At 40.4% G+C, this 26,871-nt stretch overlaps 1 protein-coding gene across 7 annotated transcripts in view; it reads right to left on the minus strand.

Annotated features, from left to right (window-relative positions):
* Nucleotides 1-1,408: 1,408 nt before the first annotated feature.
* CDK8 (cyclin dependent kinase 8) overlaps nucleotides 1,409-26,871 on the minus strand; it is a 74,800-nt gene continuing 49,337 nt past the window's right edge. For 4 of the 7 annotated variants that reach the window (XM_061628531.1, XM_061628530.1, XM_061628528.1 and 1 more), the window contains 9 exons: nucleotides 26,525-26,582; nucleotides 24,117-24,248; nucleotides 21,113-21,256; nucleotides 19,738-19,807; nucleotides 17,726-17,798; nucleotides 14,875-14,972; nucleotides 9,991-10,069; nucleotides 8,427-8,585; nucleotides 1,409-2,689 (listed from right to left, as the gene is read on the minus strand). In XM_061628531.1, the coding sequence (XP_061484515.1) occupies nucleotides 2,564-2,689; nucleotides 8,427-8,585; nucleotides 9,991-10,069; nucleotides 14,875-14,972; nucleotides 17,726-17,798; nucleotides 19,738-19,807; nucleotides 21,113-21,256; nucleotides 24,117-24,248; nucleotides 26,525-26,582 (939 nt within the window). In that variant the 3' untranslated portion in view covers nucleotides 1,409-2,563. The remainder of the gene's footprint in view (nucleotides 2,690-8,426; nucleotides 8,586-9,990; nucleotides 10,070-14,874; nucleotides 14,973-17,725; nucleotides 17,799-19,737; nucleotides 19,808-21,112; nucleotides 21,257-24,116; nucleotides 24,249-26,524; nucleotides 26,583-26,871) is intronic. The other 3 variants (XM_061628529.1, XM_061628527.1, XM_061628532.1) reach the window with 2 other exon arrangements.

Genomic DNA, 26,871 nt, shown 5'->3' on the forward strand with positions numbered 1-26,871 from the left:
TGATGTATCTGAAGGAAATACTGATTAGGTGAATATAAGTTTGTTAACAGGAGACTACACAAGTCCCACAACAGGGCTACTTGATGTGTCTGAGGGAAATACTGATTAGGTGAATATATTAGGTGAGTATATGTTTGTTAACAGGAGACTACACAAGTCCCACAAGTGAGAAAAGTATTAAAAAAGAAAAAAGCGGCAAATAACAAAACAAAATGGCGGCCGCGATATCGGAGCCTCTCACTAAGGCCCTAGAAGGGTTTGAAAACGGCCGGGAGCCAGCTGGAAGGATATGCCACCGGAGGGTGCCAAAAAACAGGCGAGAGAGGCGATATCAGTAAGCCTAATTAAGCCCAAGCCGGGCTGAATGAACAGCCGGGCTGAGGGGCCTCTGTAAAGGAATTGAATAAATAATTAACAATGGCGGCCGCGATATCGGGGTTGGCGGGAAAACGGGAGCGCCACAAGAGGCTTCAGTAATCCCTGAGGGAGGAAACGGGCGGGGTGTCTACGAGGGAGCTACCGCCACAAGCTTCCCTATGTAGAGGCTGAATTACAGACGGAAATAAGGAGGGGGGAGACCGCAGCCGCGGAGCCCCCGCTAGACGATAAAACAGCAACCGCTGCTGTTGGAACCTCAGAGGACTGAATTACAAACGGAAAAAATGAGGGAGGGGACCGCAGCCGCGGAGCCCCCGCAAAAAAGAGAGAGCAGCAGCCGCTGCTGTTGGAGGCTCAGAAGGTTGAATAACAAATGGAAAAAAGGGAGGGGGGGACCGCAGCTGCGGAGCCCCCGCTAAACGGGAAAGCAGCAGCCGCTGCTGGTGGAGCCTCAGAAGGCTGAATAACAAACGGAAAAAAGGGGAGGGGGGACCGCAGCCACGGAGTCCCCGCTAAACAGGAAAGCAGCAGCTGCTGCTGGTGGAGCCTCAGGGGAAACCCCGAAGAAATAAAGAGGTAAAGCGATAAGGAGAAGAGTTGAAAATAAAGACTTAGCTATGCTCTGTCTAAATTCCGATCTGCCTCAGACGGAGGCAAGAATGAAGACTGGAGTGGGAGGGGCTCGAGCCCCAGGTTTTAACTCTAGTGCATTCTTGCCTTCGGACGCTAGATGGCAGTACTACCCAATCTGATGGCAGGCTACCTGTGGAAAATGATAGTTACTAAAAGTAACAGTGTAATGTTGTAGCTATGGCAAGGGTGAGTACACTGCTGACAAAGTTTCTGAAAGTTCTTGATTTGTATGCCCCAGATACCCCATCTGACTATAACTAAGCAACTTGGGCTAGATATGATTCTCTTTGTATTGAAAACTAAGCTAACTGTCAAACACTGCAGGAGTGTTTATACAGAGCAAGTCACATTATTAGCATCAACTGACAAAAGCACAAGTAAAATCATATGCAGATTTATGAAAAATAATTTTATTATGTAACACCTTGTTTTTAACAATGTTGATTTGTTTTTTTTAAAGTCAGAATACCTGCGTCATTCATGTAAAATAGGTTGATACAGTACATTTTATGGTATAGTTTTTCCTCAAATTCTAAGGTCCTCCTAACACCTTAATCCTTTGTTTTGATAAGGGAGACCCTGAACAAACGTGCGAACCTATTTAAAAATAATTAACAAAATTTAAAATCCACTACATCAAGCCAGCTGTCAAAAAATCATGACAAAAATATATGAATGAATGCTGCACTGTTTGTTTGCAGGGAACGTCACTCATGCTTTTTTAATTCCAAAAGCATGCTCACAAATCAGTTAACACCAACAGGAAAAATAAAACACTGTCTATGACAATCATTTTAGTTGGTTGCTGAACCAAACAGGTTTATCTCAATAACACACTCATTTACTATCAAATAGCAGCTTTAATACCAGTCAAGTCATAGATTTGAGAACAAAAACATATGTTGAAAATTAATCTTTGGGAGGCTTGTAAATCTGCTGGAAAAATGCTCATTTTTTTGTGTCTTTAAAAAAATCTCTCTGTAGCAAATTTGTTGGTCATAAAACATTGATCAATGTGGAAAATGAATCAACCCACAAAAAAGTCACTAAAAATCAATGTATATCAAAATTCCCTCAATTGGAGCCACGGTTAGTTTGTTTTCATCTCATTAGCACACACTGTATGCTTAAAATACCAGTTAAGAGATTTTGCGTACTATTAGTCAGATAACGTTGTTAACATCAATAGAATTCACAACAACAAAAATGCTTGCCCCCCCCCAGCACATTTCACAGCTTCAACTGCTACAGACTGTCACTGAAAACAATGCATTGGTCAGTCTGAACCATGTCAAGTAAACTATGGAAGTAGCATATCCACAACACAAACTGTGCTAGTACTTTCTTTTCAAGTCTAATTCCATAAATGGGTACAATCTGAGGGAGCGACTACTCCCAGCCTGTGAAAAGTAGTGGAACTTGGCTATCAGACATTTTGAAAATGCGATAGTTACAGTACATTCTAGTGGCCCAAAGCCAGGTTCCAGGCAGACAGCAGCACGTCCAGTCCTGCAGCCTTAGCAACAGTGCATTGACTTTATTCAGGTGCAGCTCAGTACCGGTGCGTCTGGTGAGAGTACTGTGGAGGCTGCTGGGAGGTAGTTGAATATCCCATGCTGCTCTGTGGCTGTGATGTGCTTGGTCCAGGGTTTGGATAGGCAGCATGGGGATTGGAACGCTGAATGAGGCATTGGAGAAGGAAGACAGAGAGAGAGTGTTAAGTGTTGATGTTCAAATTATGCTACGCATTTATTTGAAAACCTGCTGCACATTTGTCAACAGGAATTAAAGCACCTTCTGCTTTGAATCTTTTTCTTCATAGTAGAATAAAAATGGCATAGATACAGCTATTATGTGGTCTCTCAAAGCTAGTGCAGTTACAAAAGAACCACAGAAGTTTTGGGAGTTGTTTATTTTATTAATTAAAGGGCAGCACCCTATCAGAGTTGGACACTGCTTCCTGCTCTGAAGCATATCCTAGGCTACTGGAGTGGGTACTACTCAAAAGCAAGAGGAACACTTACCTATTGCACTTGCAATGTATGAACATAACAATACTATTATAGAATACACAGATCCAGAGAGCTGAAAATCTATTTGGAGCTTTTTACTTGGCATTTTGTTTCCATGCCTGCAGCAGATGAAGTCATATTTTCAGCTTCAGGAAGTATGCTGCCAATCAACACACCTCTGTTTACATACTGTGCGACTGTACCTTGACAGTAACTTTTTTCCCAACTTAAGACAGACACTTTCAAATGATATGCATTAAAGCTTTTAATGCAATTTAACAGATTTCCTGTTGTACCCAGATGAATTATGCACACAAAATGTTTTAAAGATACTAAAAATATGTCCAGTAAACTACAGTTATTAAACAGCAAATATGACACACACATATGTCTGGTCAACTGTGGCAAGTGGTAAGTGCTTCCAGAAAAGTGCTCTTGACTAAATGTGTTTTAACACTTTTGCCAGTCTGGAAAGCTCTGTGTTATATAGATGATCAGTGAACATCTGGTGTTGCTATTTTCCTTATGCATATGCTACTTCTGCTTGAGATCTTGAACATTATTTTAAAGAGTATCCATGCTTTCCTATTAAGTTACTGGCTGTAATGAATTAGCTCCTTCCCTGTGATATCATGCTTTCCCATTAAGTGGTTGGTTTTATGAGCAAGCTCTTTCCCTGTGCTGCTCACCCATCATCTCCAGCAGCTCACTGGAAACCATGGGTTTTTAAATTTTATTTTAAAAGACAACTGCTTGGATTCTAAGCTGCTCTTCCACTTGTGAAAGGGCTGGGGAGGTGAGGGAGGGGAAGGAGACAAATGCAGCCTCCCACGCCATATCCTGCAGAGACCCTTGGGAGTACATTTTTGGTGGTGGGTGAAGAGGGAAGGGGAGGTGGGACAGTACCACTCCATGAACCAAAACTTTGTTCTGTTTACAGAAGAGAAGTTAGGATCCAAGCAAATGTCCTCATGCAGTCTTCCTGGAATGAGCTACTGAGTTTACAAGCACCTTCTTGCTACTCTTGCTTGTATTTTAAAGAACCAGAAGAACTGGTGAACCCTTTCACTGTGAACAATAGGAGAGAAAGATCATCCCCTTGAGGCTGTGACAAAGAGGTATGCAGAGAAGGGCAGGGAAGCTGCTAAATGTTTTAGTACTCTCCTGCAGTTAACACAGATCTTTAACTGAGGCAGTTTCTAAAAGAGCCATGGAAAAGCTCAAAGTTTGCAAAGAGAGCATAAGAACTGCCTTGCTGAAACAGATGGAAGTTCTAAAGTTCTGTTTGCAGCAATAGGACAGATAGATGCCTCTCAACACTCTCAAGCAAAGCATGATAGCTAGCTCCGGTTGTAGGGATGTGTAACTCAAAGGAAATGCTCCCATATCAAGCAATCATAGCCAATCATCCATGAATGTGTTTAATCCTTTAAAAAATTATCTAAGCTAGTAGCTCTATGTTAATTGTGTTATGTGAGGTTTTTTTAAGTTCAAAAAAAAGGTGAGGAAGGAAGGACATGATAGATGTGTATAAAAGTACGCATGGTGTGGAGAAACAATTTTTTTCTTCCTCTCCTTTAATACTAGAACTCGGGAACATCTGAAGAAGCTGAACTTTGGAAGGTTCACAATAGACAAAAGGAAGTACTTCATATAGCACAAAATTAACCTATGGAATTCACCCCCACAAGATGTAGCAACGGCTACCAATTTGGAGGGTTATAAAAGGTGATTAGGCAAATTCATGGAGAATAAAACCATCAATGGCTACTAGCCTTGTTGGCTATGTTCTGTCTCCAATGTCATAGGTAGTGTGCCTCTGACTACCAGCAGCTGGTATTCAGAAGTGGGAACAGTGTTGTTACACTCAGGTCCTACTTGCAAGGCTTCCCATAAGTATGTGGCCACTGTGAGAACATGATGCTGGAGTAGATGAGTCTTTGGCCTGATCTGTGAGGGCTTTTCATATTTCCTATGTGATGTACCTGCTTCTGATATGGAAGCGATATCCATGCAGGAAGATTGTCATGGGTGAAGTGACTTTAATTATCCTTAATTTTAAAATACAAGTCCCAACCTCTTGCGCCTTTCTTCACAAGGAAGGGCCTCACTCCCTCTGATAGCTCCCTGAACTTTCACTAGCTCCAAGCGATATTTTCTGAGGTGGATAATCAGAACTACATAAGTGTGTTTGCCAACCACATATATAATGTAGCATGCTTGCATGCCCCCTCCCTTCATATGGTGTAGACCAGTGGTTCCCAACCTGGGGGCCGTGAAGTAATCCAGAGGGGGCCGTGAACAGTAAAGAAATGAATTATTTATTATTTTTTTAAAAAAAGTCTTCACTCCCTCTACACTGTCTGCTTTCCACTGCCGCTGCAGATGACACCTCCCCCTTGCTCCAAACAAGAGGGGAGGCCTTTTCTGAAGCTCCAGAGCGTCCTTCAGGCGCAATAAGGGCAGGCATCTGCCTATACAATACATGGCAGATGCCAAAGAAGGCTGAGGGTGAAGCTACCAGGAAGAAGAGGGGATTACTATCACTGATTCCCGTCTCCTTGCACTGCCACTACTGGCAATGCCCTTACTTAGAATGAGAGGAAAGGGCTTTTTGTGAAGCAAAAATAAGCAAGCCTGCAAAGAAAGGCTGCTTTCCCCCTTCCTTCCTGGCAGCCAGCCTGCCTCCCTAGGGGGAGGGGGTTGTTACAAAAAAACTCATTGCAACAGGGTCACAATTTTTTTTCAGCTTATAAAGGGGGTCCTGTGCCAATAAAGGTTGCGAACCACTGGTGTAGACTACAAGTCTTACTCCTTTTTTTAATCTCACCTGATAGACAATCATGTTATGGCCTGGACTATATGGATAAAAATGCCACTTCCCAATCTGACATTCTTTTCAGTCTAATGAAACAGGCAAATTACATCAAGCTAGTGTATAAAGTTTCAAATACAATTATTAGAAATTGTGTCAGAACATCGAGCAACCCTTTGACAGGATTTGCTTTATACATCCCTAGATTTGTTTTCCATTGCCCAACAGCTTCCATGGTTAAAATGCCTTTTCTAATACGTAGCTTAGATATGCTTTCCTATTCTATTTTCTTGTCCCATTATGTTGCAGGAAGAGAACAACTGCTCTCTTTATCTGTAGTAACCTTTTTAAATACTAGAGGACAGTTAAAGGTGGGAAATGGAAAAACCTTTCTAGACCAAAGATACCCGGCTCTTTTAGATTTTCCATATTTCTGTAACAATTTGTATGGCACTTCTAGTGTGCAGCAAAGCTTATTTCCTTTGTCCTGAAAACCAATTAGTGAAGTAGCCAGCTATTGAGATACATGCTATGTTCTTTGCTAGGCAGTGCATGTAATCACAAGAATCATGATGCAAAGTGTTTTTTATTCCAACTCAGCACATTTTTTCAATACTTAAAAACAAACTGACAAGCTTTTCATGAAAGGCCACTCTATTCTCTATTGAATAAATTATTTTTATTAGTGTTCCATACACAGGCCTGGCAATTGACTCTTTGCAAATCTCCAGCTAAAATTTATTATTTTACAGGGACAGAGGACTGCACAACTTCAAGGCTTAACAAGCTTTTGTGTGCCATTTGCAAATGGCTACCACTGTCATCATGAGACACAAAGCAGATACTGGAGCCAAAGCCAGGGATACAAAAAGGTAGACAAGGATGGAGTGAAGGGATATGAGCTGTGTTCTAAACCATCCATCCATTTCATAAACTAGTAAGTGAACCAACCCAATTTCTCACGATTTCCTATCATTCAAATGTTTGAACTTGCAGGATTGAACAACATTACACTTAGGGAGTTAATATAAGAATTCTCTCAGTGATGGCTCATTCCATGTTTAAGTAATGACTTGTCCAGTGATGGAAACTGTGTTTGTGAATTAATATAGGTGAAATCCAGGCATCCCAGATAAGGGATAAACTACCCATGCCACAGGAAGGTGCTGCTACTTCCAAGTCCTCCATTTCATCCTCCTTTCCCCCATACTGCTTATTTCTACTCCCTCCGTGGCGCAGAGTGGTAAGTGGCAGTAATGCAGCCGAAGCTCTGCTCATGGCTGCCTAGTAAATGTCGCAAGACGGCACCCTAAGAGTCGGAAATGACTCGCACTATAAGTGCGGGGACACCTTTACCTTTTAGGTGTATGTGGAATGCTCTCTCCAAGGAGTTATGCCTGGCACTATCATTGTCTGTTTTTCTGCATTTATATCTGGTTTTAGTGTTTTTTGCTCTCTCTGCTATTTGTAGGTCACTTTGGGACATTTCGATGTAAAAAGCAATGAATATATGTAACTTCATCATTAATATTAGCATCTGTATACTACAGACCGAGAACACACCTCTTCCCCAAACCGGCAATTTCCTATCTGTTGCTGTTGTCCAAGGTCCTGAATTTGTCATCCTGGTACTCTACCCCATTTCCCTGCCTCTATGAACATAGCTCTCCAATGAGTTGGATTGGGATGAATCACCTCAGGGGACACATAGACTAGATTTTATGTTGTGAGAACATAAATTGGTATAGGCCTGCATCAGTTAAAAAATTCTTAAGAGAAGCTTATTCATGGTCTTTTCCAACTGTTTGTTGATATACAGTTGTGAGGTTTAATGGGGGGTTTTGAATGTCAAAAGTCATTACTGACAGAAACCTAGTCATAAGCTTAATTCAGATATCACTCCAAGGTATGGTTAAAATAAAGCACTGACTGTGCTTCAGGCATGTATTAAGTGTCAAATTATGGTTTGCAATAAGCTGGCAAACCCGAATCAGAAATTATGGCATGAAGTGGTTTTGTTAGTAATGGTTTGACACTGTCTGAATTGGCAAACCATAGTTACAGCTGTCGCTACAGCTCTTGAGGCTATTGTACCATGGAGTCAACTTATGAAGCTAATTTTTAAGAGGGTTTAAAACAAAACAAAACCAATAGCTCTAAACCATGGGTCTGTCATATGCTTGGAAGTCCAAACCACAGTTAATGTTCTTCATGCTGTGGTTTAGTATGATGTATGTACTAATCCATAGTTAGTAATGACTGTACAGACCTCCAACTGTGCCTTTGAGTTAGATCAATTTAGTGAAGTATTTAATAGCAAAGGCATCAAAGTGTATTCTATAGCATCAACAGAAAGATTTACTGAAAGTAGCAAGGTCAAGCACATAGTTTCAACGTTTTGCAAACTGTGTTAATGATATTTCCTAGGGAAAATCTAGTTTAACAATCAAAACATTGATTCACACAGATAAAAATTACAGCAACTTTTACTTTTATGGTATGCATGGACAGTCACCATTACATGTTAACATAAACCATTTTCAGTATAATATAAAAAGCCAAACTATGAAAGCTAAAAACAGAAATACCTGATAATCTGAGGTCATAGTAAGTCCACCTGAGGTAGTGGTAGGAAGAACAACTCTCACTTTTTTCAAGGGAGGCCCTTGCGTATGACTGTTGTCTTGGTTCCCTGGATGACCAGTTCCATTTGTGTGGTTATTGCCCTGCTGCTGCTGCTGGTTCTTCTCAATTTGTTGAAGAAAAAAATGTAAGATACAACTCAGAAGAGTTCATATGTAGGAAATATCAAATCTTGTGTAAGGCAAAATCAGGCACAAAGCCACTAACTACTTAAATACCTACTTTATTATTTCCACAGTAAACATGCACACAAATTAAAATGAAAAGTAAAATCAGCCCTATCATAAATATTTACTCAGAGATAAGTCCAATTTGTTTGCCTTATTTTTAAGCATGCATTTTAGGACTGCAGCCTTAGCCAAAAGCAGTTAACATGAAAAGGAGTTAGAAGCAAAATTACTCTCAAGTTGCAGATAATAAAAAGGCTTCCACTTCATCTGGAAGTCAGTATCTCCTTGTGGACTTTGATAAAATAAATGGGACTATAACTAATGCTGTCTGTGAGCAAGCAGAACAGACTTCTGCCAGTGAAACAGGCCTTCACTCTCCTTTCCTCCCCTCTGCAGCCCTCTGGAGCAGATTTGGGGTGGGAGTGGCAACAGGGGAACAAAAGTCCTATTCTGTGAGGTCTGCTTGTGCATAATTTGATTCAATCGAATGAATGCAACCATTTAAGCAATGTCCCATAACTTACAAAATCATCTAATGCTTGAATCATAATTTTTGCAGTTTTAGGGAAAGCACTGCAAGGCAATCAACAAGTCTTGTAGTAATTTGTGGTTACTTATTGAATCCATTCCTCCAAACAACCTGGGAATATGGGATAACCACGTAGAACAATCATTTTCATAACAGTTAAAGTCAAATATCTTACCCCAGAATTCAGTAATGAGGGGTCCACAATAAGTGTCGAAAATTCCCTCTCTGCTCCTGTTCAACAGTTTCACTCCACTACTGTCCTTTGTTACCTCAGTACAAAGCTTTAAATGTCTTCCATTCATGTGCGTGTTCTCAAAGAACTGAACAATTACGTAGTCCAATGAGTTATGTTGGAAAAATGCTCTAAGCCTTATTATTTCATAATTCTACAAATTGTATATATAATTTGATTGATATCAATATTGGTTTTTTTCTATATTATATAAACTGAAATCTTGGAGAAGTTAATATCTTGCAATTTCTGATAGACATTTGGAGTGATCCATAATCAATGTTAATTTGTCTCCACAATTTTCATTTTATTAATAATAATTTCTTTCATGTTATCACTCCCTTACCTTGGCAAGAAATGGTTCACTCAAACTAGAGGCAATAGTCAAGGACACATATGAAAAAGTATGGGACAACATATCATGTACTTTTGATAAATCAAATGCTTGAAAGTAGAATCAACCCCACCATAAATATAATTGTCCTAACAACTGGGTAATTGTAAAATTGTACAACCTAATTAACAAAAAACATCTTCTAAATGTATTCTCTCATCATGGCCTTCAATTAAATACCTACTTTGTCTCCTTTGTCATCAGGCTCTTCTTCTGTTAAAAATTCTCGTTTTGGGTATGGTATTTGACAACCTGCAAACACACTGCAAAAAACAAAACAAAACACCACCACCAATTATTTTGTGTGCATTAAGGAAAGAGTATAAAATGCCTATTACAAAAAGAAAAGTGTGTGCCATGATGAACTGGTCTGCGCTGTGCCTGGCTTAGAAGTCACTTGCCATTTGATTTTGGGAAGCAAATTTATTCTTTAAGTGTTCCAAGAGAGACTCCATTTCTTTTGAAAGGCTATCAGTTTCTTCATTAAAAAAAGAGCTGCTTTACAATGACAGCTAACTACACTGGTTATAATGCAGGTATTAGTAATGGACTGTATTATAGCCCAAATATAATCCTCCAGTTTGCCTGTCCATAGACTTGTAAGCCTCCATTACTAAGGAGCCATGTGGTACATAGCTATTCCTAGCTGCTCTTTCCAGATACTAACCAGCAAGCCACTCCAAACATGAATTTTCCTGCTAGGACAAGCAGAAGTATGCCTTGCTCTGTTTTTATACAAGATTGGAGACATTACTCAAATCTAGGATGAGCCTTCTCTTCCTGGTCATACGTGGAAGGTTTCCATAAAAGGACTATGCCTCTTGCTTCATTCTGTTTCTTGCATCATTTTGTATCACAGGTTTGTTTCCAAGCAAGATTATCAATAATAAAGGTAAGGTTATTGCAAGGTTTCTTCAGTTCCAAGTTCCCTAATTTTGCCAAGAGAAGATATTTGATTCTAACACAAGGGCAACTGCTATAGATCACCTGTGACTATGTAAGCCATTATTATTTGATTTATACCGCATCTTCAGGTCTACTAAAGATTAACAATACCAACATCTGGAGCATTAAAAAAGAACAGACTCCTGATAGCTTAGGAAATTAAATGTAATGTTTAAAAAAACCTGAAAGGGTGGGGGAGACCTGAAATGCCACAGGAAAATCGACCCCATAATTGTTGAGGAATACATGATGTATCAAGTGGCACAAACTTGCTAAAAAATATTTTAACAAATATTTCAAACAGCTACTTGGGTCCATAGCGACCCTATTAGCGTGGGAAGGAGAATCCTTGTGTAGTGTGGTTAAGAGATAGGAAGATGGCAGACTAAGAACCCAGTAAATAAATAAATAAATAAATAATATACACACCCATTCAAATCCACTTTACTCTCTCCCATAGAGTGTTGATGTAAAGAGAGAGGTAGAACATTCCTCAGAAAGACCCAGGGACACCACTCTCCTGCTATTATGTAGCACATTTGTGTTAATACTCCATTCTTCCTCTGAGGAGCTAACAATAGCTTACAAATGGTCCCAGGCAATCTCCCGTGAAGTTTACAGGGCCAGCAATAAGCTCCTTAGTTTGTAATGTAGAATACATCACACAGGTTCAGACAACTCTGTTTGATTACTTCATATTGTATAGAGAGCTTACAATCTAGTACTACTGCCCTATAAACAGTAGATCTCCACACTAGATGTGTATAGCTTTCAAGTAGGCCAAGTACTTTTTTATGTTAAATGTTCATATTCTGTTATGGAGTTGGAAGGGTAAACCCAGAGCCATCCCTAGGCACCGGGAAGCGGGGCAGTTGCCCCTGGCCCCGCGCTTTGGGGCCCCCCGTGCATGCCACACTTGGCGATCTGCATATATCATAACCACAACATAAACAGATTTCATGACTGAGTCAAAGCAATCGTCGTTGCCAGCTGGCTGAGCGTCTCAAGCAGCTGTGCACCACCGGCTGACAGGCTCTCTTTCCCCCCTCCTGCATATAATATTTATTTTATTTATTTATTTTATTTCATTTTTAAACCGCCCATAGCGAATAGCTCTCTGGGCGGTGTACAAAAGATTAAAAGTACAGAAATACAAAATATCACAATAAATAAACTGAAACAAAGAGATTTAAAATTGTAACATTAAACACATTAAAATGCCTGGGAGCATACCAGGTCTTAACCTGGCGCCGAAAAGATAGAAGCGTCGGCGCCAGGCGTATTTCTTCGGGGAGGCTATTCCACAATTCGGGGGCCACTACAGAAAAGGCCCTAGATCGAGTAACTGTCCTCCGGGCTTCCCAATGGGTTGGTACCCGGAGAAGGGCCTTAGACGCTGAGCGAAGTGACCGGGTCGGTTCATAGCGGGAGAGGCGTTCCACAAGATGCTGCGGTCCCATGCCGTGTAAGGCTTTATAGGTCAAAACCAGCACCTTGAATCTGGCTCGGAAGCAAATAGGTAGCCAGTGCAAACGGGCCAGAACAGGTGTTATATGCGCTGACCGGCTGGTCCTCGTCAGCAGTCTGGCTGCTGCGTTTTGCACTAGCTGAAGCTTCCGAACTGTCTTCAAGGGCAGCCCTACGTAGAGCGCATTACAGTAATCCAACCTAGAAGTTACCAGAGCATGAACAACTGAGGCGAGGTCATCCCTGTCCAGATAGGGGCGTAGCTGGGCTACCAACCGAAGGTGGTAGAATGCATTCCTTGCCACCGTGGCCACTTGCGCCTCCAGAGACAAGGAAGGATCGAAAAGAACCCCAAGACTACGAACCTGTTCCTTCAAGGGGAGTGTAACCCCATCTAGAACAGGGTAAGCATCCACCATCTGGGCAGGGAAGGCATTCACCAACAGTGTCTCAGTCTTGTCTGGACTGAGTCTCAGTTTATTAGCTCTCATCCAGTCCATTATCGCGGTCAGGCAGTGATTCAGCACATCCACAGACTCACCTGTAGAAGATGAAAAGGAGAAATAGAGCTGCGTGTCATCAGCGTACTGGTGGCAACGCACTCCAAAACTCCTGATGACGGCACCCAGAGGCTGCATGTAGATGTTAAAAAGCATGGGGGACAAAACCGACCCCTGAGGGACTCCACAATGGAGTCGAGCATGTTCCCCAAGTACTACCTTCTGGTGACGATCCGCCAAGTAGGAGCGGTACCCACAACCCCCACCTCATCTCTTCCCAAAGCCAGGGAAAATATAAGGCCTGGCTCCTCTTGGCTTCAGTCGCTCTCTCAGGGTTAAGCAGAGCGAGTTCGGATTGCTAGAGGGGACACCCCCTCCTCCTCCTCCAAGCATGCCAAGGGAGAACGTCGGAGGGTGGAGCGGGAACTTCCTGACCCGCCTATTGTGGGAAAGCGGGCTTTGCATTTCTGCTCTCCCCCCTCCCTCTGTTAGGGGTGGTTTGGGAGACTCCCCTGGAGTTCAGAGGAGCGCTGGATGGAAAAGGGAGGAGGCCCACGAAGAAGCTCCAGATCAGAGGTGGAGCATGTGTTGTCCATTGGAGGTGACTCAATCCCTGCCATGTCCAGTTTGGAAAAAGGATCCCAAAATGCAGGAGTTAGAAAAGGGGGGGGACCCCTCCCCTCCTCTGGATTATAGGAGGGTGGCCAGGTGCAAAAGAGGGCAGGGCTCCGTCGCCTTTCATAGTTGTGTATCGTGAAACAGCAGAGCTGGAAGGGGCCTAGAAGGCCATCGAGTCCAACCCCCTGCTCAATGCAGGAATCCAAATTAAAGCATCTCTGACAGGTGGCTGTCCCACTGCGGCATATTTTATATATTTTATAATAAATATTATATATTTTATAATAAATATATATATGGAGAGAGAAAGAATGTGTGTGGGGGCAACTATGCTTTTGCCCCGGGCCCCGCACATGCTAAGGGTGGGCCTGGGTAAACCACTTTGGTTGTGTTTAGCCTCACCTAGCAAGTTGGGACAATGGGATCCAAATATGTAATCAGTGCACACTTTACACTGAAATGAATATATAGGAAAACAGCCATGGTATATTGTATAAAAATTATGCAACAAAAAAGACCAGGTCATTACAGTGATATGGAAGCCTGGTCTCAGAAAACCTAGGATCATACACATATGCAATTATTTGCCTGTTTTGCATATTTTGTTCAGCTCCTAATCATGGACATGGGTGAGGAGTTATGCAGAACATGAAAATTCTGAAATCAGCTTACATCCCTTTATAAATTCAGTGGAGGGTTAATAACTGCCTGCCTGCAAGCTTCACAACCAAAGACTGGATGTTGTGCATATTCATCTTGTTTTCATTTTTGGGGGGCGGGAGGAATCATTAGAGAACATGAGATCAGGGATGGGTCTTCCATGCTCTATGTAACTCCTTCCCTGCTCATAATGAGAAGGAACAGCATAAATGTTCAGAAATGGCTTTAAAGGCACTCTACGCATTTCACATATTCAATAATTAGAGAGCAAATTGGGTATATAAATCATTAATTAAGGTCCAAATACTTATTCCAACTTGCCAGGGAAAGATCCTTTCACACAAAGGAAAGTCATGTCTTTCAAAGACTAATTTTAAAGTCTTTCCTACATACTTAGAATAGGGAGGCTTAAAACACAAACCTTTCCTAACTATTTATTTTAAAATAAAGAAATTGAGTGAATTTGCCCTGAACCTAGACTTTGGTTGTGAAATTTGAAGGCAGTCTCTTCTCCCACCCCCGGTCCACCCCCCAAAATTACAAACTAATTATAGACTGTCATCTGGCATTTGAAAAGGGAGAACTGGACCTGCAGGCAGTTAGCCTCTGTAGCATGCATGATCAATCTGTCAGTGAATAACAGGATTACTGCTATGACTAAAGGATCAAAGACTCAAAACAAGATTAATAGGAACATTACTTAAAAATGGCAAATGGCACAATAAAGCCAATTTACCACTTATCTAGAGTGAGAATCTCTTTTTTTTAAAAGAACATTCCCAGCTCCATTCCGTATCTACCCAGCCACCCCTCAATATTGAAAGCAAGAAAGCATTTCAAGAGGTATGTGGATAATAGCTAATAAACTGACCACTTACTCAGATGTAGGAAGTGGATCTTCTAAGAAATAAGGATCCTGCATAGCCTGTTCTGAGGTAATTCTCTTTATTGGGTCCATGGTAAGCAATTTCTGTAGCTATGCAAAATTAAAAACACAAGACATTCAGTGCTGTCAAACCAACCACAAAAACATTTCACCACTGTGAACAGACAACCTTCCTCATATGGGCCTTCAGAGTCAAGTCAGCTCAGCAGCAAAGCACACACTTGGCATGCAGAAGGTGCCAGGTTCAATCCCCAGAAGCTCCAGGTAGGGCTGGGAAAGACCCCTGTCTGACAGCAGCTCTCCAGGTTTTCAAAGTGTAGACAGTACTGAGATACCGTATATTCCGGCGTATAAGACGACTGGGCGTATAAGACGACCCCCAACTTTTCCAGTTAAAATATAGAGTTTGGGATATACTCGCCGTATAAGACTACCCCTGCTTATGACATGCAAGCGATGTACCTTACCGGCGATTGGCTGGTTGTTGTATACAAAGCCTATCGTGCGAAGGCAAGAATGTCTTTGAAGTCAAGACTAGGGGCGTCAGGCCCCTCCCACTCTCCAGTTCATTCTTGCCTTCGTACGAACAAGATTGAGATCCTATAGCGTAGCTTAGCTAAGTTTTCTGTGTTTTTTGTTGCTGTATTTGTTTGACAGAGTGTGGAGGTTTTGTGACTGTGTGTTTACCAAGTGTTCCCTTCCCTCTGTCTTGTATCTAACGTCGTGTTTTCCATTCCTGGGGAGTTCCCTTGGGGGGGTTCCCTGTTGCCCATGCCGTTGATTTTCCCAGCCTTTCATCCAACAGCCATCAGAGGGACCGTGGCTGCGGTTCTCTCTATTCCCAGCGGGAGCTTGCGGCTGCAGCTCCCGTCGTTATTTCCCTCCCGTTCCTGGCCGTTTGAGTCTCCCCCGTCCCGGGAATATTTCATTGAGAGTCTGCGGCTGCGGCTCTCTCTCTCCCTTTGCGGCTTTTATCTCGGACTGCCTTGAGCCTCGCTGCCTGACAGTTTCGCGCCACAACGGTCCCTGCATACGGCGGCTGCGGCTGCCTCCTCCTGCTTCCTTAGCGGCGGCGGCTTTTTTTGCTTTTTTTACCTAGCCGTTCCTTTATTGATTTTCTGCGCCGCGACCTTGCTTATCGGCCCCGCGGCTGCAGCACAAGCGGCTCTACCCCCGCCCGCCATTGCCGCTTCGTTATTGTCCGCCATTTTTTGACTTAATTTTCCCGCTCTTTTTCAGCACCCGGCGTATAAGACGACCCCCGACTTTTGAGAAGATTTTCCTGGGTTAAAAAGTCGTCTTATACGCCGGAATATACGGTAGATGGCAAAATGGTCTGACCCAGTATAAGGCAGCATCCTAATAATCACCTATGCTTCCATAACCTGAGGATTAGGCTACTATCAAATGTTCTATGAGATGTTACCTATTAAAAAGCTGCAATTACAGAACTTGCTTGCTTACAGAAGTGGGCTTCAGAGCATATCATACCTATATTCCAGAAGTTCTATTTCTGTTACATAAACAATTCAGCGGTATTAATCTTATAGTCCCAACAACACTATATATTTCTATCCTCTGTCACTGAGATGTCGAAAACACCCTTTCTAATTATACTGGTCATGGACTAGGTATCTTAATGGCTTTGGATGGCTGGGTTTAGCAAGTTTTCAGATTATGTTTTTGTAATCCCTTTCAAATTTATGATGAACCAGAATTTTTTTTAAAGAATCTCTAACCCAGCTTGTCCACTTGCTAGTCTCCACTCTTGATCTGGACTATAGTAACAGATTGAGAAAAACACTGGCTTTAAGATCAACATTGCCTCATAAGGCCATCCAATTATTAAAAGGCAAGCACAAGATCACTTTCTGAATCTGATCACCTAACACTCCAGTTGATTTATACATTGACAGCCAACAGTTGTCATCTCACACTTAACAAAAGCTCCCCCCAAAAAAAATTCTAAGAAGAGGGCTCCTCTATGCTCCCTTTGAAAATGTTAGCCTCGTCATACCATTTCAATCATTAGATTTGTTCTTTTGTGCCTACTTGGAGAAGTTCATTCTTCTTTCTTTTTTTAGTTTAAGGCTGCTTGAGTGTCCTTTAGAAACAAGTCATGCAGCTGTTTTAAAGTAGGTGGTAGGACAACATGTTGAATGCAATATGATTCTGGAGCATAGACAAGCATAAAATGTCCTACCAGGTGAGGAGATGCAATATGCTTGAGTTTCCCATATTCTTAGGTTGTCATGTGATAAATTTGCCGCAAACCCATCTATCCCATTCTTGCCCTCCACGCCTCTTCAAACAGCTCAAAATGTAGAATGAGTAAACAAATACTGAAGAGGAACCTTCTCAATGGCAAGCCCAGTCCCACATTCCCCTTCCCCAGCAAGAAGGTAGGCAGTAGACATCATGCTAGGTAAAGGAAGAAACATTAACCGCCACTAGACCATAGAAGTCTGGTGATAAAAACCAGTAGTTAGCCAGACCACTAGGTTGTGAGGGCATGTTCAAAAAGGAATAGAGTTTGTCACCACCATAAATTTCTCTTTGATCCTGTCAAATAATCTAATCCCACAATTCCAAGCATTTGGGAATAACTTTTAATTGGCTGTTAGGGTTTTAGTTCAGATTTCTCTATCTGGACTGGAATCCCTATGAAATACTAAATGAAATACTAAATACTATGAAATACTAAATGTCATACAAATTCAACTTCAGAATAAATTCTTTTGTGAAGAGACACAATGCAAACCAGTTTAAGCAATTCAAATTAATGCTTTTGGAAACAGTATAAAAATCCACAAGTGTATAATTTGATACTATCTGAAACTTACCAAGTGGAATGCTTTACTATCTGGCTTAACTTTATGTTTTTCCATATATTTGATAAGGCTGCAGTTGGTATACCTGAAAGAAAACACTGATTCATAACAGTGCACCAAATTGAATAGAAAGTACGTAAGAACATAAGAAGAGCCTGCTGGATCAGGGCAGTGGCCCATCTAGTCCAGCATCCTGTTCTCACAGTGGCCAACCAGGTGCCTGGGGGAAGCCCACAAGCAGGACCCGAGTGCAAGAACACTCTCCCCTCCTGAGGCTTCCAGCAACTAGTTTTCAGAAGCATGCTGCCTCTGACTAGGGTGGCACAGCACAGCCATCACGGCTAGTAGCCATTGATAGCCCTGTCCTCCATGAATTTGTCTAATCTTCTTTTAAAGCCATCCAAGCTGGTGGCCATTACTGCATCTTGTGGGAGCAAATTCCATAGTTTGACTATGCGCTGAGTAAAGTACTTCCTTTTGTCTGTCCTGAATCTTCCAACATTCAGCTTCTTTGAATGTCCACGAGTTCTAGTATTATGAGAGAGGGAGTAGAACTTTTCTCTATCCACTTTCTCAATGCCATGCATAATTTTATACACTTCTATCATGTCTCCTCTGACCCGCCTTTTCTCTAAACTAAAAAGCCCCAAATGCTGCAACCTTCCTTCGTAAGGGAGTCGCTCCATCCCCTTGATCATTCTGGTTGCCCTCTTCTGAACCTTTTCCAATTCTATAATATCCTTTTTGAGATGAGGCGTCCAGAACTGTACACAGTATTCCAAATGCGGCCGCATCATAGATTTATACAACGGCATTATGATATCGGCTGTTTTATTTTCAATACCTTTCCTAATTATCCCTAGCATGGAATTTGCCTTTTTCACAGCTGCCGCACACTGGGTCCACATTTTCATCGTGCTGTCCTCTACAACCCCGAGGTCTCTCTCCTGGTCGGTCACTGCCAGTTCAGACCCCATGAGCGTATATGTGAAATTAAGATTTTTTGCTCCAATATGCATAATTTTACACTTGTTTATATTGAATTGCATTTGCCATTGTTCCGCCCATTCACCCAGTTTGGAGAGGTCTTTTTGGAGCTCTTCGCAATCCCTTTTTGTTTTAACAACCCTGAACAATTTAGTGTCATCAGCAAACTTGGCCACTTCACTGCTCACTCCTAATTCTAGGTCATGAATGAACATCTGGTGGGTGGTATAAAACTAACAGGGCCTAGTCCCCACTAAAGAACTCAGTTGTGCTGAATTGTCTGGCCCTTCTGTGATTCAAAATGGTGCTAGCACTGTAAAAGTAGCCTTTCCTGTATCTGCTACATGGAAATTACTTCCCATTACTACAGATCTGGTTCAAATATCAGGGATAACAAAGCTATGAAAGGCTGTTAGCAATCAGTCATTCAGTATCCCTCCTGTAAAATATTATACACATATGTCTGGCAGTTAGGAGTTTGATAAAGGTTTTTAAAAATTATTAAAATCAGACCTTAAAACTTTACACCTGAAAATGAAATAACAGTAGATTTTAATGCAACAAATTATCTCTTTAGCTAAGACACAGTAATTTTATGTGTGCTATGTAGCTTCACATTTGTCTGCAGAATAAGCAAAATGGCAGTCATTGCTTGTTTTTAACAGCTTCACAAAAACTTTTATACAAGGGTCTACTGAACCAAGTGCCATTATTCGTGGCCAGCATAAATCCCTTCCTACTTATTGCCCACTATTCCTCTCTTGGCTTTGCACTGGATTTTTGCAGAAACAACGCGACTCTCAGTACTTCCATCTGCAAATATCTAGTGTGCAGTGAAATATCCCTTCCAATTAAAGTGCTCTACTATTCACAGATAACTCAAGGGTGAAGCAATCTTTGTATGGATGTCCACACAAAGGGGTGTTCACCAGAGGGAGGAAAGAGGCAATTGCCAAAGAAACCTGGTTTTTGAATGTGTGAACCTCTGAGGCTGTAGAAACCATAATAAACTGTTAGAAGATCTTTGCAAAACTTACGTGTTTCTTCGAAAATCTTTCATTAACGTTGAATGTTCAGGCATCTTTTTAATATCTTCCCAATCTTTATCTATAAAAAGAGTATTAATAATACTTTTTTGTCTTTCTTTGCAGAAAGAATAGGACTTAGCATTTGCACATTTGAAGCTATCATTTGCTTATCTCTTTATCTGCCTCTTTGTTTCCTGGACACCACTGATGAATCTGAGTGGACAAAATACCCTTGCTCATAGTTGCATCAGTTACACTAGACCAGAGTCACCAAATGGGGATCTATCTGTTACATAATATAAATCAACTTTGCTATAAAAATATGCAAAGCAGGGCACACTGAAAGTTAAAGCAATCTTATATGGTATTCCCACCATATTAAGACTGGCACAGTAAGCCTGAGGTCCCCAACACAGCACACATCCTTTGGTGCACACCAAGATTCCTTGTTCCTTCCAATTTTATTTTTAAAAAAGGGGGGGTTGGCCTTTTTGCTGTTGTTGCCTTCCGGGGGACTGCCTGCTTTGTATATTATTTGTTTTTGGGTGGGCATAGATGTTTTGCCAATTTGGGTGCAAGGCTATGAGCACTGCTTAGTTTTTTTTTTTCTGTGAAATTGATATTTTGTGGTGCCCACAAAAGATTTCAAAATGTGCCCCGGGTCCCAAAAGAGTAAGAATTTTAAAGAAATCAAAAATAGAAAAAATCCATTTCACATTGATGTTTGTAGGCTGGGGTAATACCATATTTATTTAATTTCTATACTGCCCCATAGCCGAAGCTCTCTGGGCGGTTTACAGTAACATTCATTTTAACACTTACAGTTATATGCATATCCATAAAAAGATGCAGAATAATGACATTTTCCAATGGCTGCTGTGGCTTCTTTCAGGCTTACTAGTGTTTCAGCAAATATTATAGCATCAAGAGTCATCTTAAATGGTATTAGAGATAGAAATATCAGTAGCCTTTGATTTTCTCCAGACTTGGGTCCCAGTTTATTCCCAGTATTTGTCAACTTTTCTCCTGTTCCCCCATCTTTATAATCTTCTCTCTTTTTTAAAAAAAAGTTTTAAAACCAAGAGAAAATGGAAGTGATGGCCCGAGTTAGGCAGCCACAATTCTAGTTGTGTCCAAGGACTGATATGATGAGGATCAATGATCTCTATATTAGATGTTGAATATGTAAACCAATGGGTCACAAGTAAGTTATATTGTATAACAGCGCTGCATTTTGTTTCAAGCCCACCTTTTCCAACACATGAAAAATATGTATACAGTTGTGCTGTTTTGACCATATGATTGTTCTGACTTTTCATTTTAGAAAAGTCAAACAGTATGTATAGCGTAATATACACCAATAATGAATATCCAAAACATGTACCTGCAGGAAATCCCATTACATTGAATATTCTGTCCAGCTGGTCATGATGATAAGGATTACTAGTTTTTATGTCCTCTTGTCGGCAGTGGAATATTGGCTCAGATGTTAGCAGCTCTGCAAATATACACCCTATAGCCCAAATATCTTTACAAAAAAGGAGGGGGAAAAATCAAATAGGCTTTTCTAAAAGGAGAAAATGGTCTGAAAAACAGCAGTGATTACACATGGCCTCTTCAAGCAAACAACTCTGTTTAAGTGAGCCAAACATTTCCTACTGATGTTTCTATTGTTAACTGGACTACAATTCAAAGTTTCCCCTTTAATCACATACATTATATCACAATCCCAGACTAAACTAAGAACATAGGGGCTAACACTTTAATATTGTTTCTCATCTAAGTATAACTTTGTTGTGCTGCTTTTCCCCTTATGATTTTACGCTTGTTTCCATGTACAAAAAAAGTTCTACTTAAGTCAAAGAAATTGAGGTCAAACTAATGTCACATAAAGGTACATTTAGCACTTTAGTACCTCTCACAATAGCTATTTAGCTCCTTCTCTGTTACACACCTCTATGTCACAACATTCCATTTTCCCTCCCTCCCCCTCCCCACCATCAGCCAATAATGAAGAATAGGAAAGACAGACACAGAACATCAAAAGTAAATTCAGCAGTCATTAGGTAGCTAAATATGCTGCTGTTTTAGCAGTAATTGTGCATGTGACTTGTTGCATCTTTCATATATATTACTAATTTCATCATTGATACTAGAGAACAATGAGCAAAAAACTATTTTAGCTTTAATTTCATCTTTGCATTTTATCCATTGCAAGCATTCTTGATGGCCTTTTTGATTGAAAGGTAGTAGAGAAATAAATGATAATGTAATATTTAGTGTAAGTTTAGTTTGACCATTTTAATGAAATGCTTTCACAGAGCGCAAACGTGACACAATAAGGAATGTTATAAAAATGCCAACTTTTCAACAACCCCCCCTTTCAAAGCTAACATATTTAAACACAATAAAATACAAGGGCTGAGCTAATAGAGCCTTTTTGTCAAGCGGTTAAGCAAATTACACCAAAACCCATGTCTGTGTGTTTTTTCTCCAAGCTCTAGTTATGTAAAGTAGCCATGTAAAGGCACACCAGAAGACGAAGCCTTTAGGGACTGTGCACTCCCTAAACTGGGTCACAGGACATAGTTCAGAGAAGTTACCAAGCCCAATAAGAGAGAGAGTGGTATAGTCCCTGAGCACAGAGCCTAAAACTTGGATTGAATCCCTAGATATACTCTGTCACATGGGCTGAGGCAGAAAGGGACTTATAATTTAGACTCGCTTTAGAGAAGGGTTTTGGTCACATACACACAGGGATTGCAAGGCTCCCTTGCTCCCATGGCTTGAGAGCTTCCATTAGCTAGCTCAGGGACAGTGCTGTTTCTTAAGAGAACTTTTTGACAAATGGTCCTGAGTAAACTAAGCTATCAGGGGATAGGATATCCTCGTATGGATTAGTAATAGGAAACATTGTGTAGGAGTCAAAGAATTCTCACAGTGGAGGGAAGCAAGCAGTGCTGCCTCCCAGGGGTCTATATTCAGACCAGTGCTATTTAATTGGTTCACAGATGATCTGAAGTCTGGGGTAGTGGCCAGGTTTCCAGATAACAAGAAGTTTTACAGAATGGTGAATGTGAGAGGATGGGCAACAACATGGGAGATGAGATTCAATGCAAGTGTAAAATTATGCAAACTGGACTTATTAAAAAGAATCATAATTTCATATACTGGCCAATGGGTATCTTCACTGGTAGTACCTAGCCAGGAAGACATAGGAAGCTGCCTTATACAGAGCCAGACCATTGGTCCATCTTGCTCAGTACTGTCAACACTTAATGGACAGAGGATCTCTAGATTTTCTGATGAGGGTCTTTTTTAGTTTAATGGCTGCTTGATTTGATCTTTGTCATGCAAACAGAAGCATTACTACTGAGCTGGCTCCTCCCTTAGAGAGCTTGGACTCACGAAGGATAGTCATTGCTAGGGATTAATCAGAAACAGATTGAAAGTAAGACAGCCAGAACTGTAATGTTTTTATTAAAATCTATGGTGTCAGTGTGTTTGGAAATTTGGTGTGCACCTTCAGTTGCTCCATCTCAAAAAGGATGTAACACACCTGGAAAAGGTGCATAATCGACAACCAAAATGATCACAGCACCTTCCCTACAAGGAGGGGGCAGCTAAAGGGAGACATGACAGAGCACTATAAAGTATATCTGGTCGGGACAGAAGTTTCTCTCTCTTCCATAATTGACTGTTAGACAAAATAAAGTATTTCATCGTGATTTTAAATTCAACGAACGAGGGCTTTTGCACAGTTACTTCTAGTATCCAGGACTTCAGTGAGTTGGAAAAACTCAAAAGCACATAGAAACAAACAAATATCTTTAGTAATAGTGCAACCAAACCAAAGAGGCTGATTCAGCTCTGGGTGCAAGTCTACTACAATCAAAGGCTTGGACCTAGACTTGTGAAAGCTGAATAATTCCTCCAGAATGGTGTAGAATGTGAAGGGGTGCTGTTATGTTTGGGGAAATTGTGTGGAGGCACCATGTGTGAGCATAATTTTGGAGTGAAGCCAAAATGATCTTGACACTGTTCAGTAATGCAAGTCAGTCTTAAGCATTAAACATTAGGGACAATTAGTTAGAACATTAGTAAATTCAGTAGAGTTTTTGCCAGTTACATGCACCACAGTATTTAAGACCTATTTTATGTAGGATAATGGACACGTTTGGACAACAAATAACATTACAGAAGATTCAGCATTAAGGAAGCTCAATGAATCACTTTTCCTCCATACTGAAAGCACAATACTATAGTTTCCAAGAGAAGAAATTTTCTACATGTGCAAAGCAAGGAAGGGAGTCATATCGGGAAAACTAGGATTTAAAATATATTACGTTGGATAAATCAGATATACTAACAAACACTTTATTACTTACCAATAGCTTTGGTATAATGCCTTGCTCCAAGCAGCAATTCTGGAGCTCGATACCAGAATGTTACAACTACCGGATCCAAATCAGCTAAAGGCTTCAAAGGTGAATTAAATAGTCGGGCAAAGCCCATGTCAGCTGTAAAAAGAGGGGGGGGGGAAGATGCTTTAAATTTTAGCACACATGCTGATTAGTCTGAATTGAGTAAACTCAAATGTAACTACACACAGTAGACAATCTTACTGAGCTTGTTTTTAAAGCATGGTACAGAAAATGCAGCATCATTAAACCATTGTTAATGCACTTTTGATTGTGCAGGTTCTGAATCAAAGCTGACCAGTCCTCAGAAAGCTGGGGAATCTGGAGTCCAACCCAGTGGAAAATCACTCATGGATTTACATGTGGGAAAACAAGGCAGGTGAATACTAGGCTGAAAAGATTTCCTGTTCTTAGGAACCAGTCCTTTATTAATCTGACAAAAGCAGTTTAGTTCTTAAGAACTCTGGCAGCAAAGCAGCTGGTACGTTTCCATCTCTATTATCACAGAAAACTGATATAAATAGAGGCTGTTATCAATTGTAGCTGGATTGCCTTTAAACTTAGATGGGATGAATTCCCAATTCTTGCTGTATTTTCTTGCCTCAATAGTTCTCACCTGTTAGGAAGAATTTACAGATTAAGCCTAGATTGTTTGCAGCTACACTCTTAAACAACAGGTTACTCCAGCAGTAAAGTATTTCACTTCAATAATGATAACAAAAAATAATATTGTAAAGCTATTGCTTATTGTTTAAGAGTATACTTGCAAACACAGAGCCAATTATTTTACAAATTAAACCAGACCTGAGGATTTGAGGTTACAGTTGTAGAGCATACAAAGAACTGAGCCAGCTTTAAGAATGTGAAGCTAAATTCCAGACTTCATACTTTTCACCAGAGATCAATTCCTTTCACTTTGCTCTACAAGCTGAAAGCATATGTTTCTATTCACAGCCCTATTTAAAATGTTATTATGCTTCATTTTAGAAGTTAGAAACAATTTAATTTTTTTATATTAGAAGGCAAGAAAAAAATGCAATGGCTCCACAGAGGAAAAATTACAGTGTTTATATCCAAACACCTGCATTTTTTAAAAAAATGCTTCAACAGTAGAAGTCCAAATACATTTTTGTTGTTGCTGTTGTTCTCAAAACAAGGTAAGTGTTTTCAGCTTTATTATACTTTTGGAAGTCAACCTTGACATTATTGGCACTGGATAGGTCAAGTGGACTGGAGAAATGGCTCTTTCACATCCATCAATGCAATGGAACCATTTTGTGGAGAAATAATTTTTTTTGAATGTTATAAATAGCTATTGCATGCAGGAGTGGGTAGACGATTTTCAATAAGTAAGGGATAAGCTGTCTGCATCACAAGAAGCACCACTTCAGTTAATGCCAGGAATGTTTGGAGGCTGACCTACCCTTTAGCCATGATTTGCTAACAAGAGGACCTCAATCTGTCAGTGTTAGTACTGTTATGTATTTACAAACGTTTTAAAAAGTTACATGCCCAACACTGGTCTAATTTTATTCCTTTTGAAGTGAATGATTAAAAGAACACTGATTGACTTCAAACAGAAGTATACAAGGCCAGCAATCAACACAAGTGTTTTTAGCAGACTGTTCATCAACAGTCTCCTACAACCAAAAGCACGTAACTATGGAATTCCATGTAAAATCACAAAGGAAATCATCTCAGATAATCAGTCAGAGGGAAGAAAAATATACACCTTTAGCATTCAATTTTAACTTAAGCTAATTTAGTTTTAAAATCCAGGAAACACATTAGGCTTCTCCTGGCAGACACACTTATGTCCTTAGGACACCAGCGTGCATCAGCAACATGCTGGGTCATACCATGATGTGGATATTACTGTTACATTAGAGTTACATTTAATTCTTGTTTAAACAGACTTTTTACAGAATATGGAATTTCTGTGTTACAAGAAGTTCACACTACAAAGGTATGTTCAGTGTATTTTTCCTATTTTAAAACATGCCGTTTTATACACTTCCTTCAACTGATGCTTATGAGTGTTTAAATTCATCTCCTACTGCTGAAGAACCTATCTCAATACAATTTCACACAATTGCCACGAACGTTCATTTTGCTATTGAATATTTATATTATTCAGCACTATTGAAAATGACATCTTTAGTAAAAGAGGGGACGATTTTAGGTCCTCCCTTTTCTCCATCACTCCAAGCTGTCTTATCTTTGTCCAGCATTACCAGATTGTACTTCTTTTCATTTGATGAGGCTTTATCTGTGATTCAGCATGTGTTAATACTAAGTATTAACCTACTCAACTGCACCTTTAGAACATTCTATTTTAAATGCTACACTGGGACTTATCAAAGATATAAACATACCAATTTTTACTCTTCCTCGCTCAGGACCTTCACCCATAACTAAAATATTAGCAGGTTTCTGTGGAAAAAAAATACACAATACATATACCAAGATAAACCTAAACATTTGTGCCTGAAATTAGCAGCTTTATTTTTTCCAGTTTTAAACCAAAATGCAGTTGAATGTCTGTCATTAATAGTGTCTGTAGATTATTTGCTTGTGGCAAGGTCATATAAGCGACCAAATACATTTTTCCCCCAACCTTACATTTTCTCCCTTTTAAAAAGAGCTTCCTTTCAATCTCTACATTGTGCCCTTCTCTCAGGTATGTATGAGTGCTTGTATTATTCACCTGGGAAAAACTTTC

This window comes from Rhineura floridana, chromosome 5, assembly GCF_030035675.1.
Source record: "Rhineura floridana isolate rRhiFlo1 chromosome 5, rRhiFlo1.hap2, whole genome shotgun sequence".
Lineage (NCBI taxonomy): Eukaryota > Metazoa > Chordata > Lepidosauria > Squamata > Rhineuridae > Rhineura > Rhineura floridana.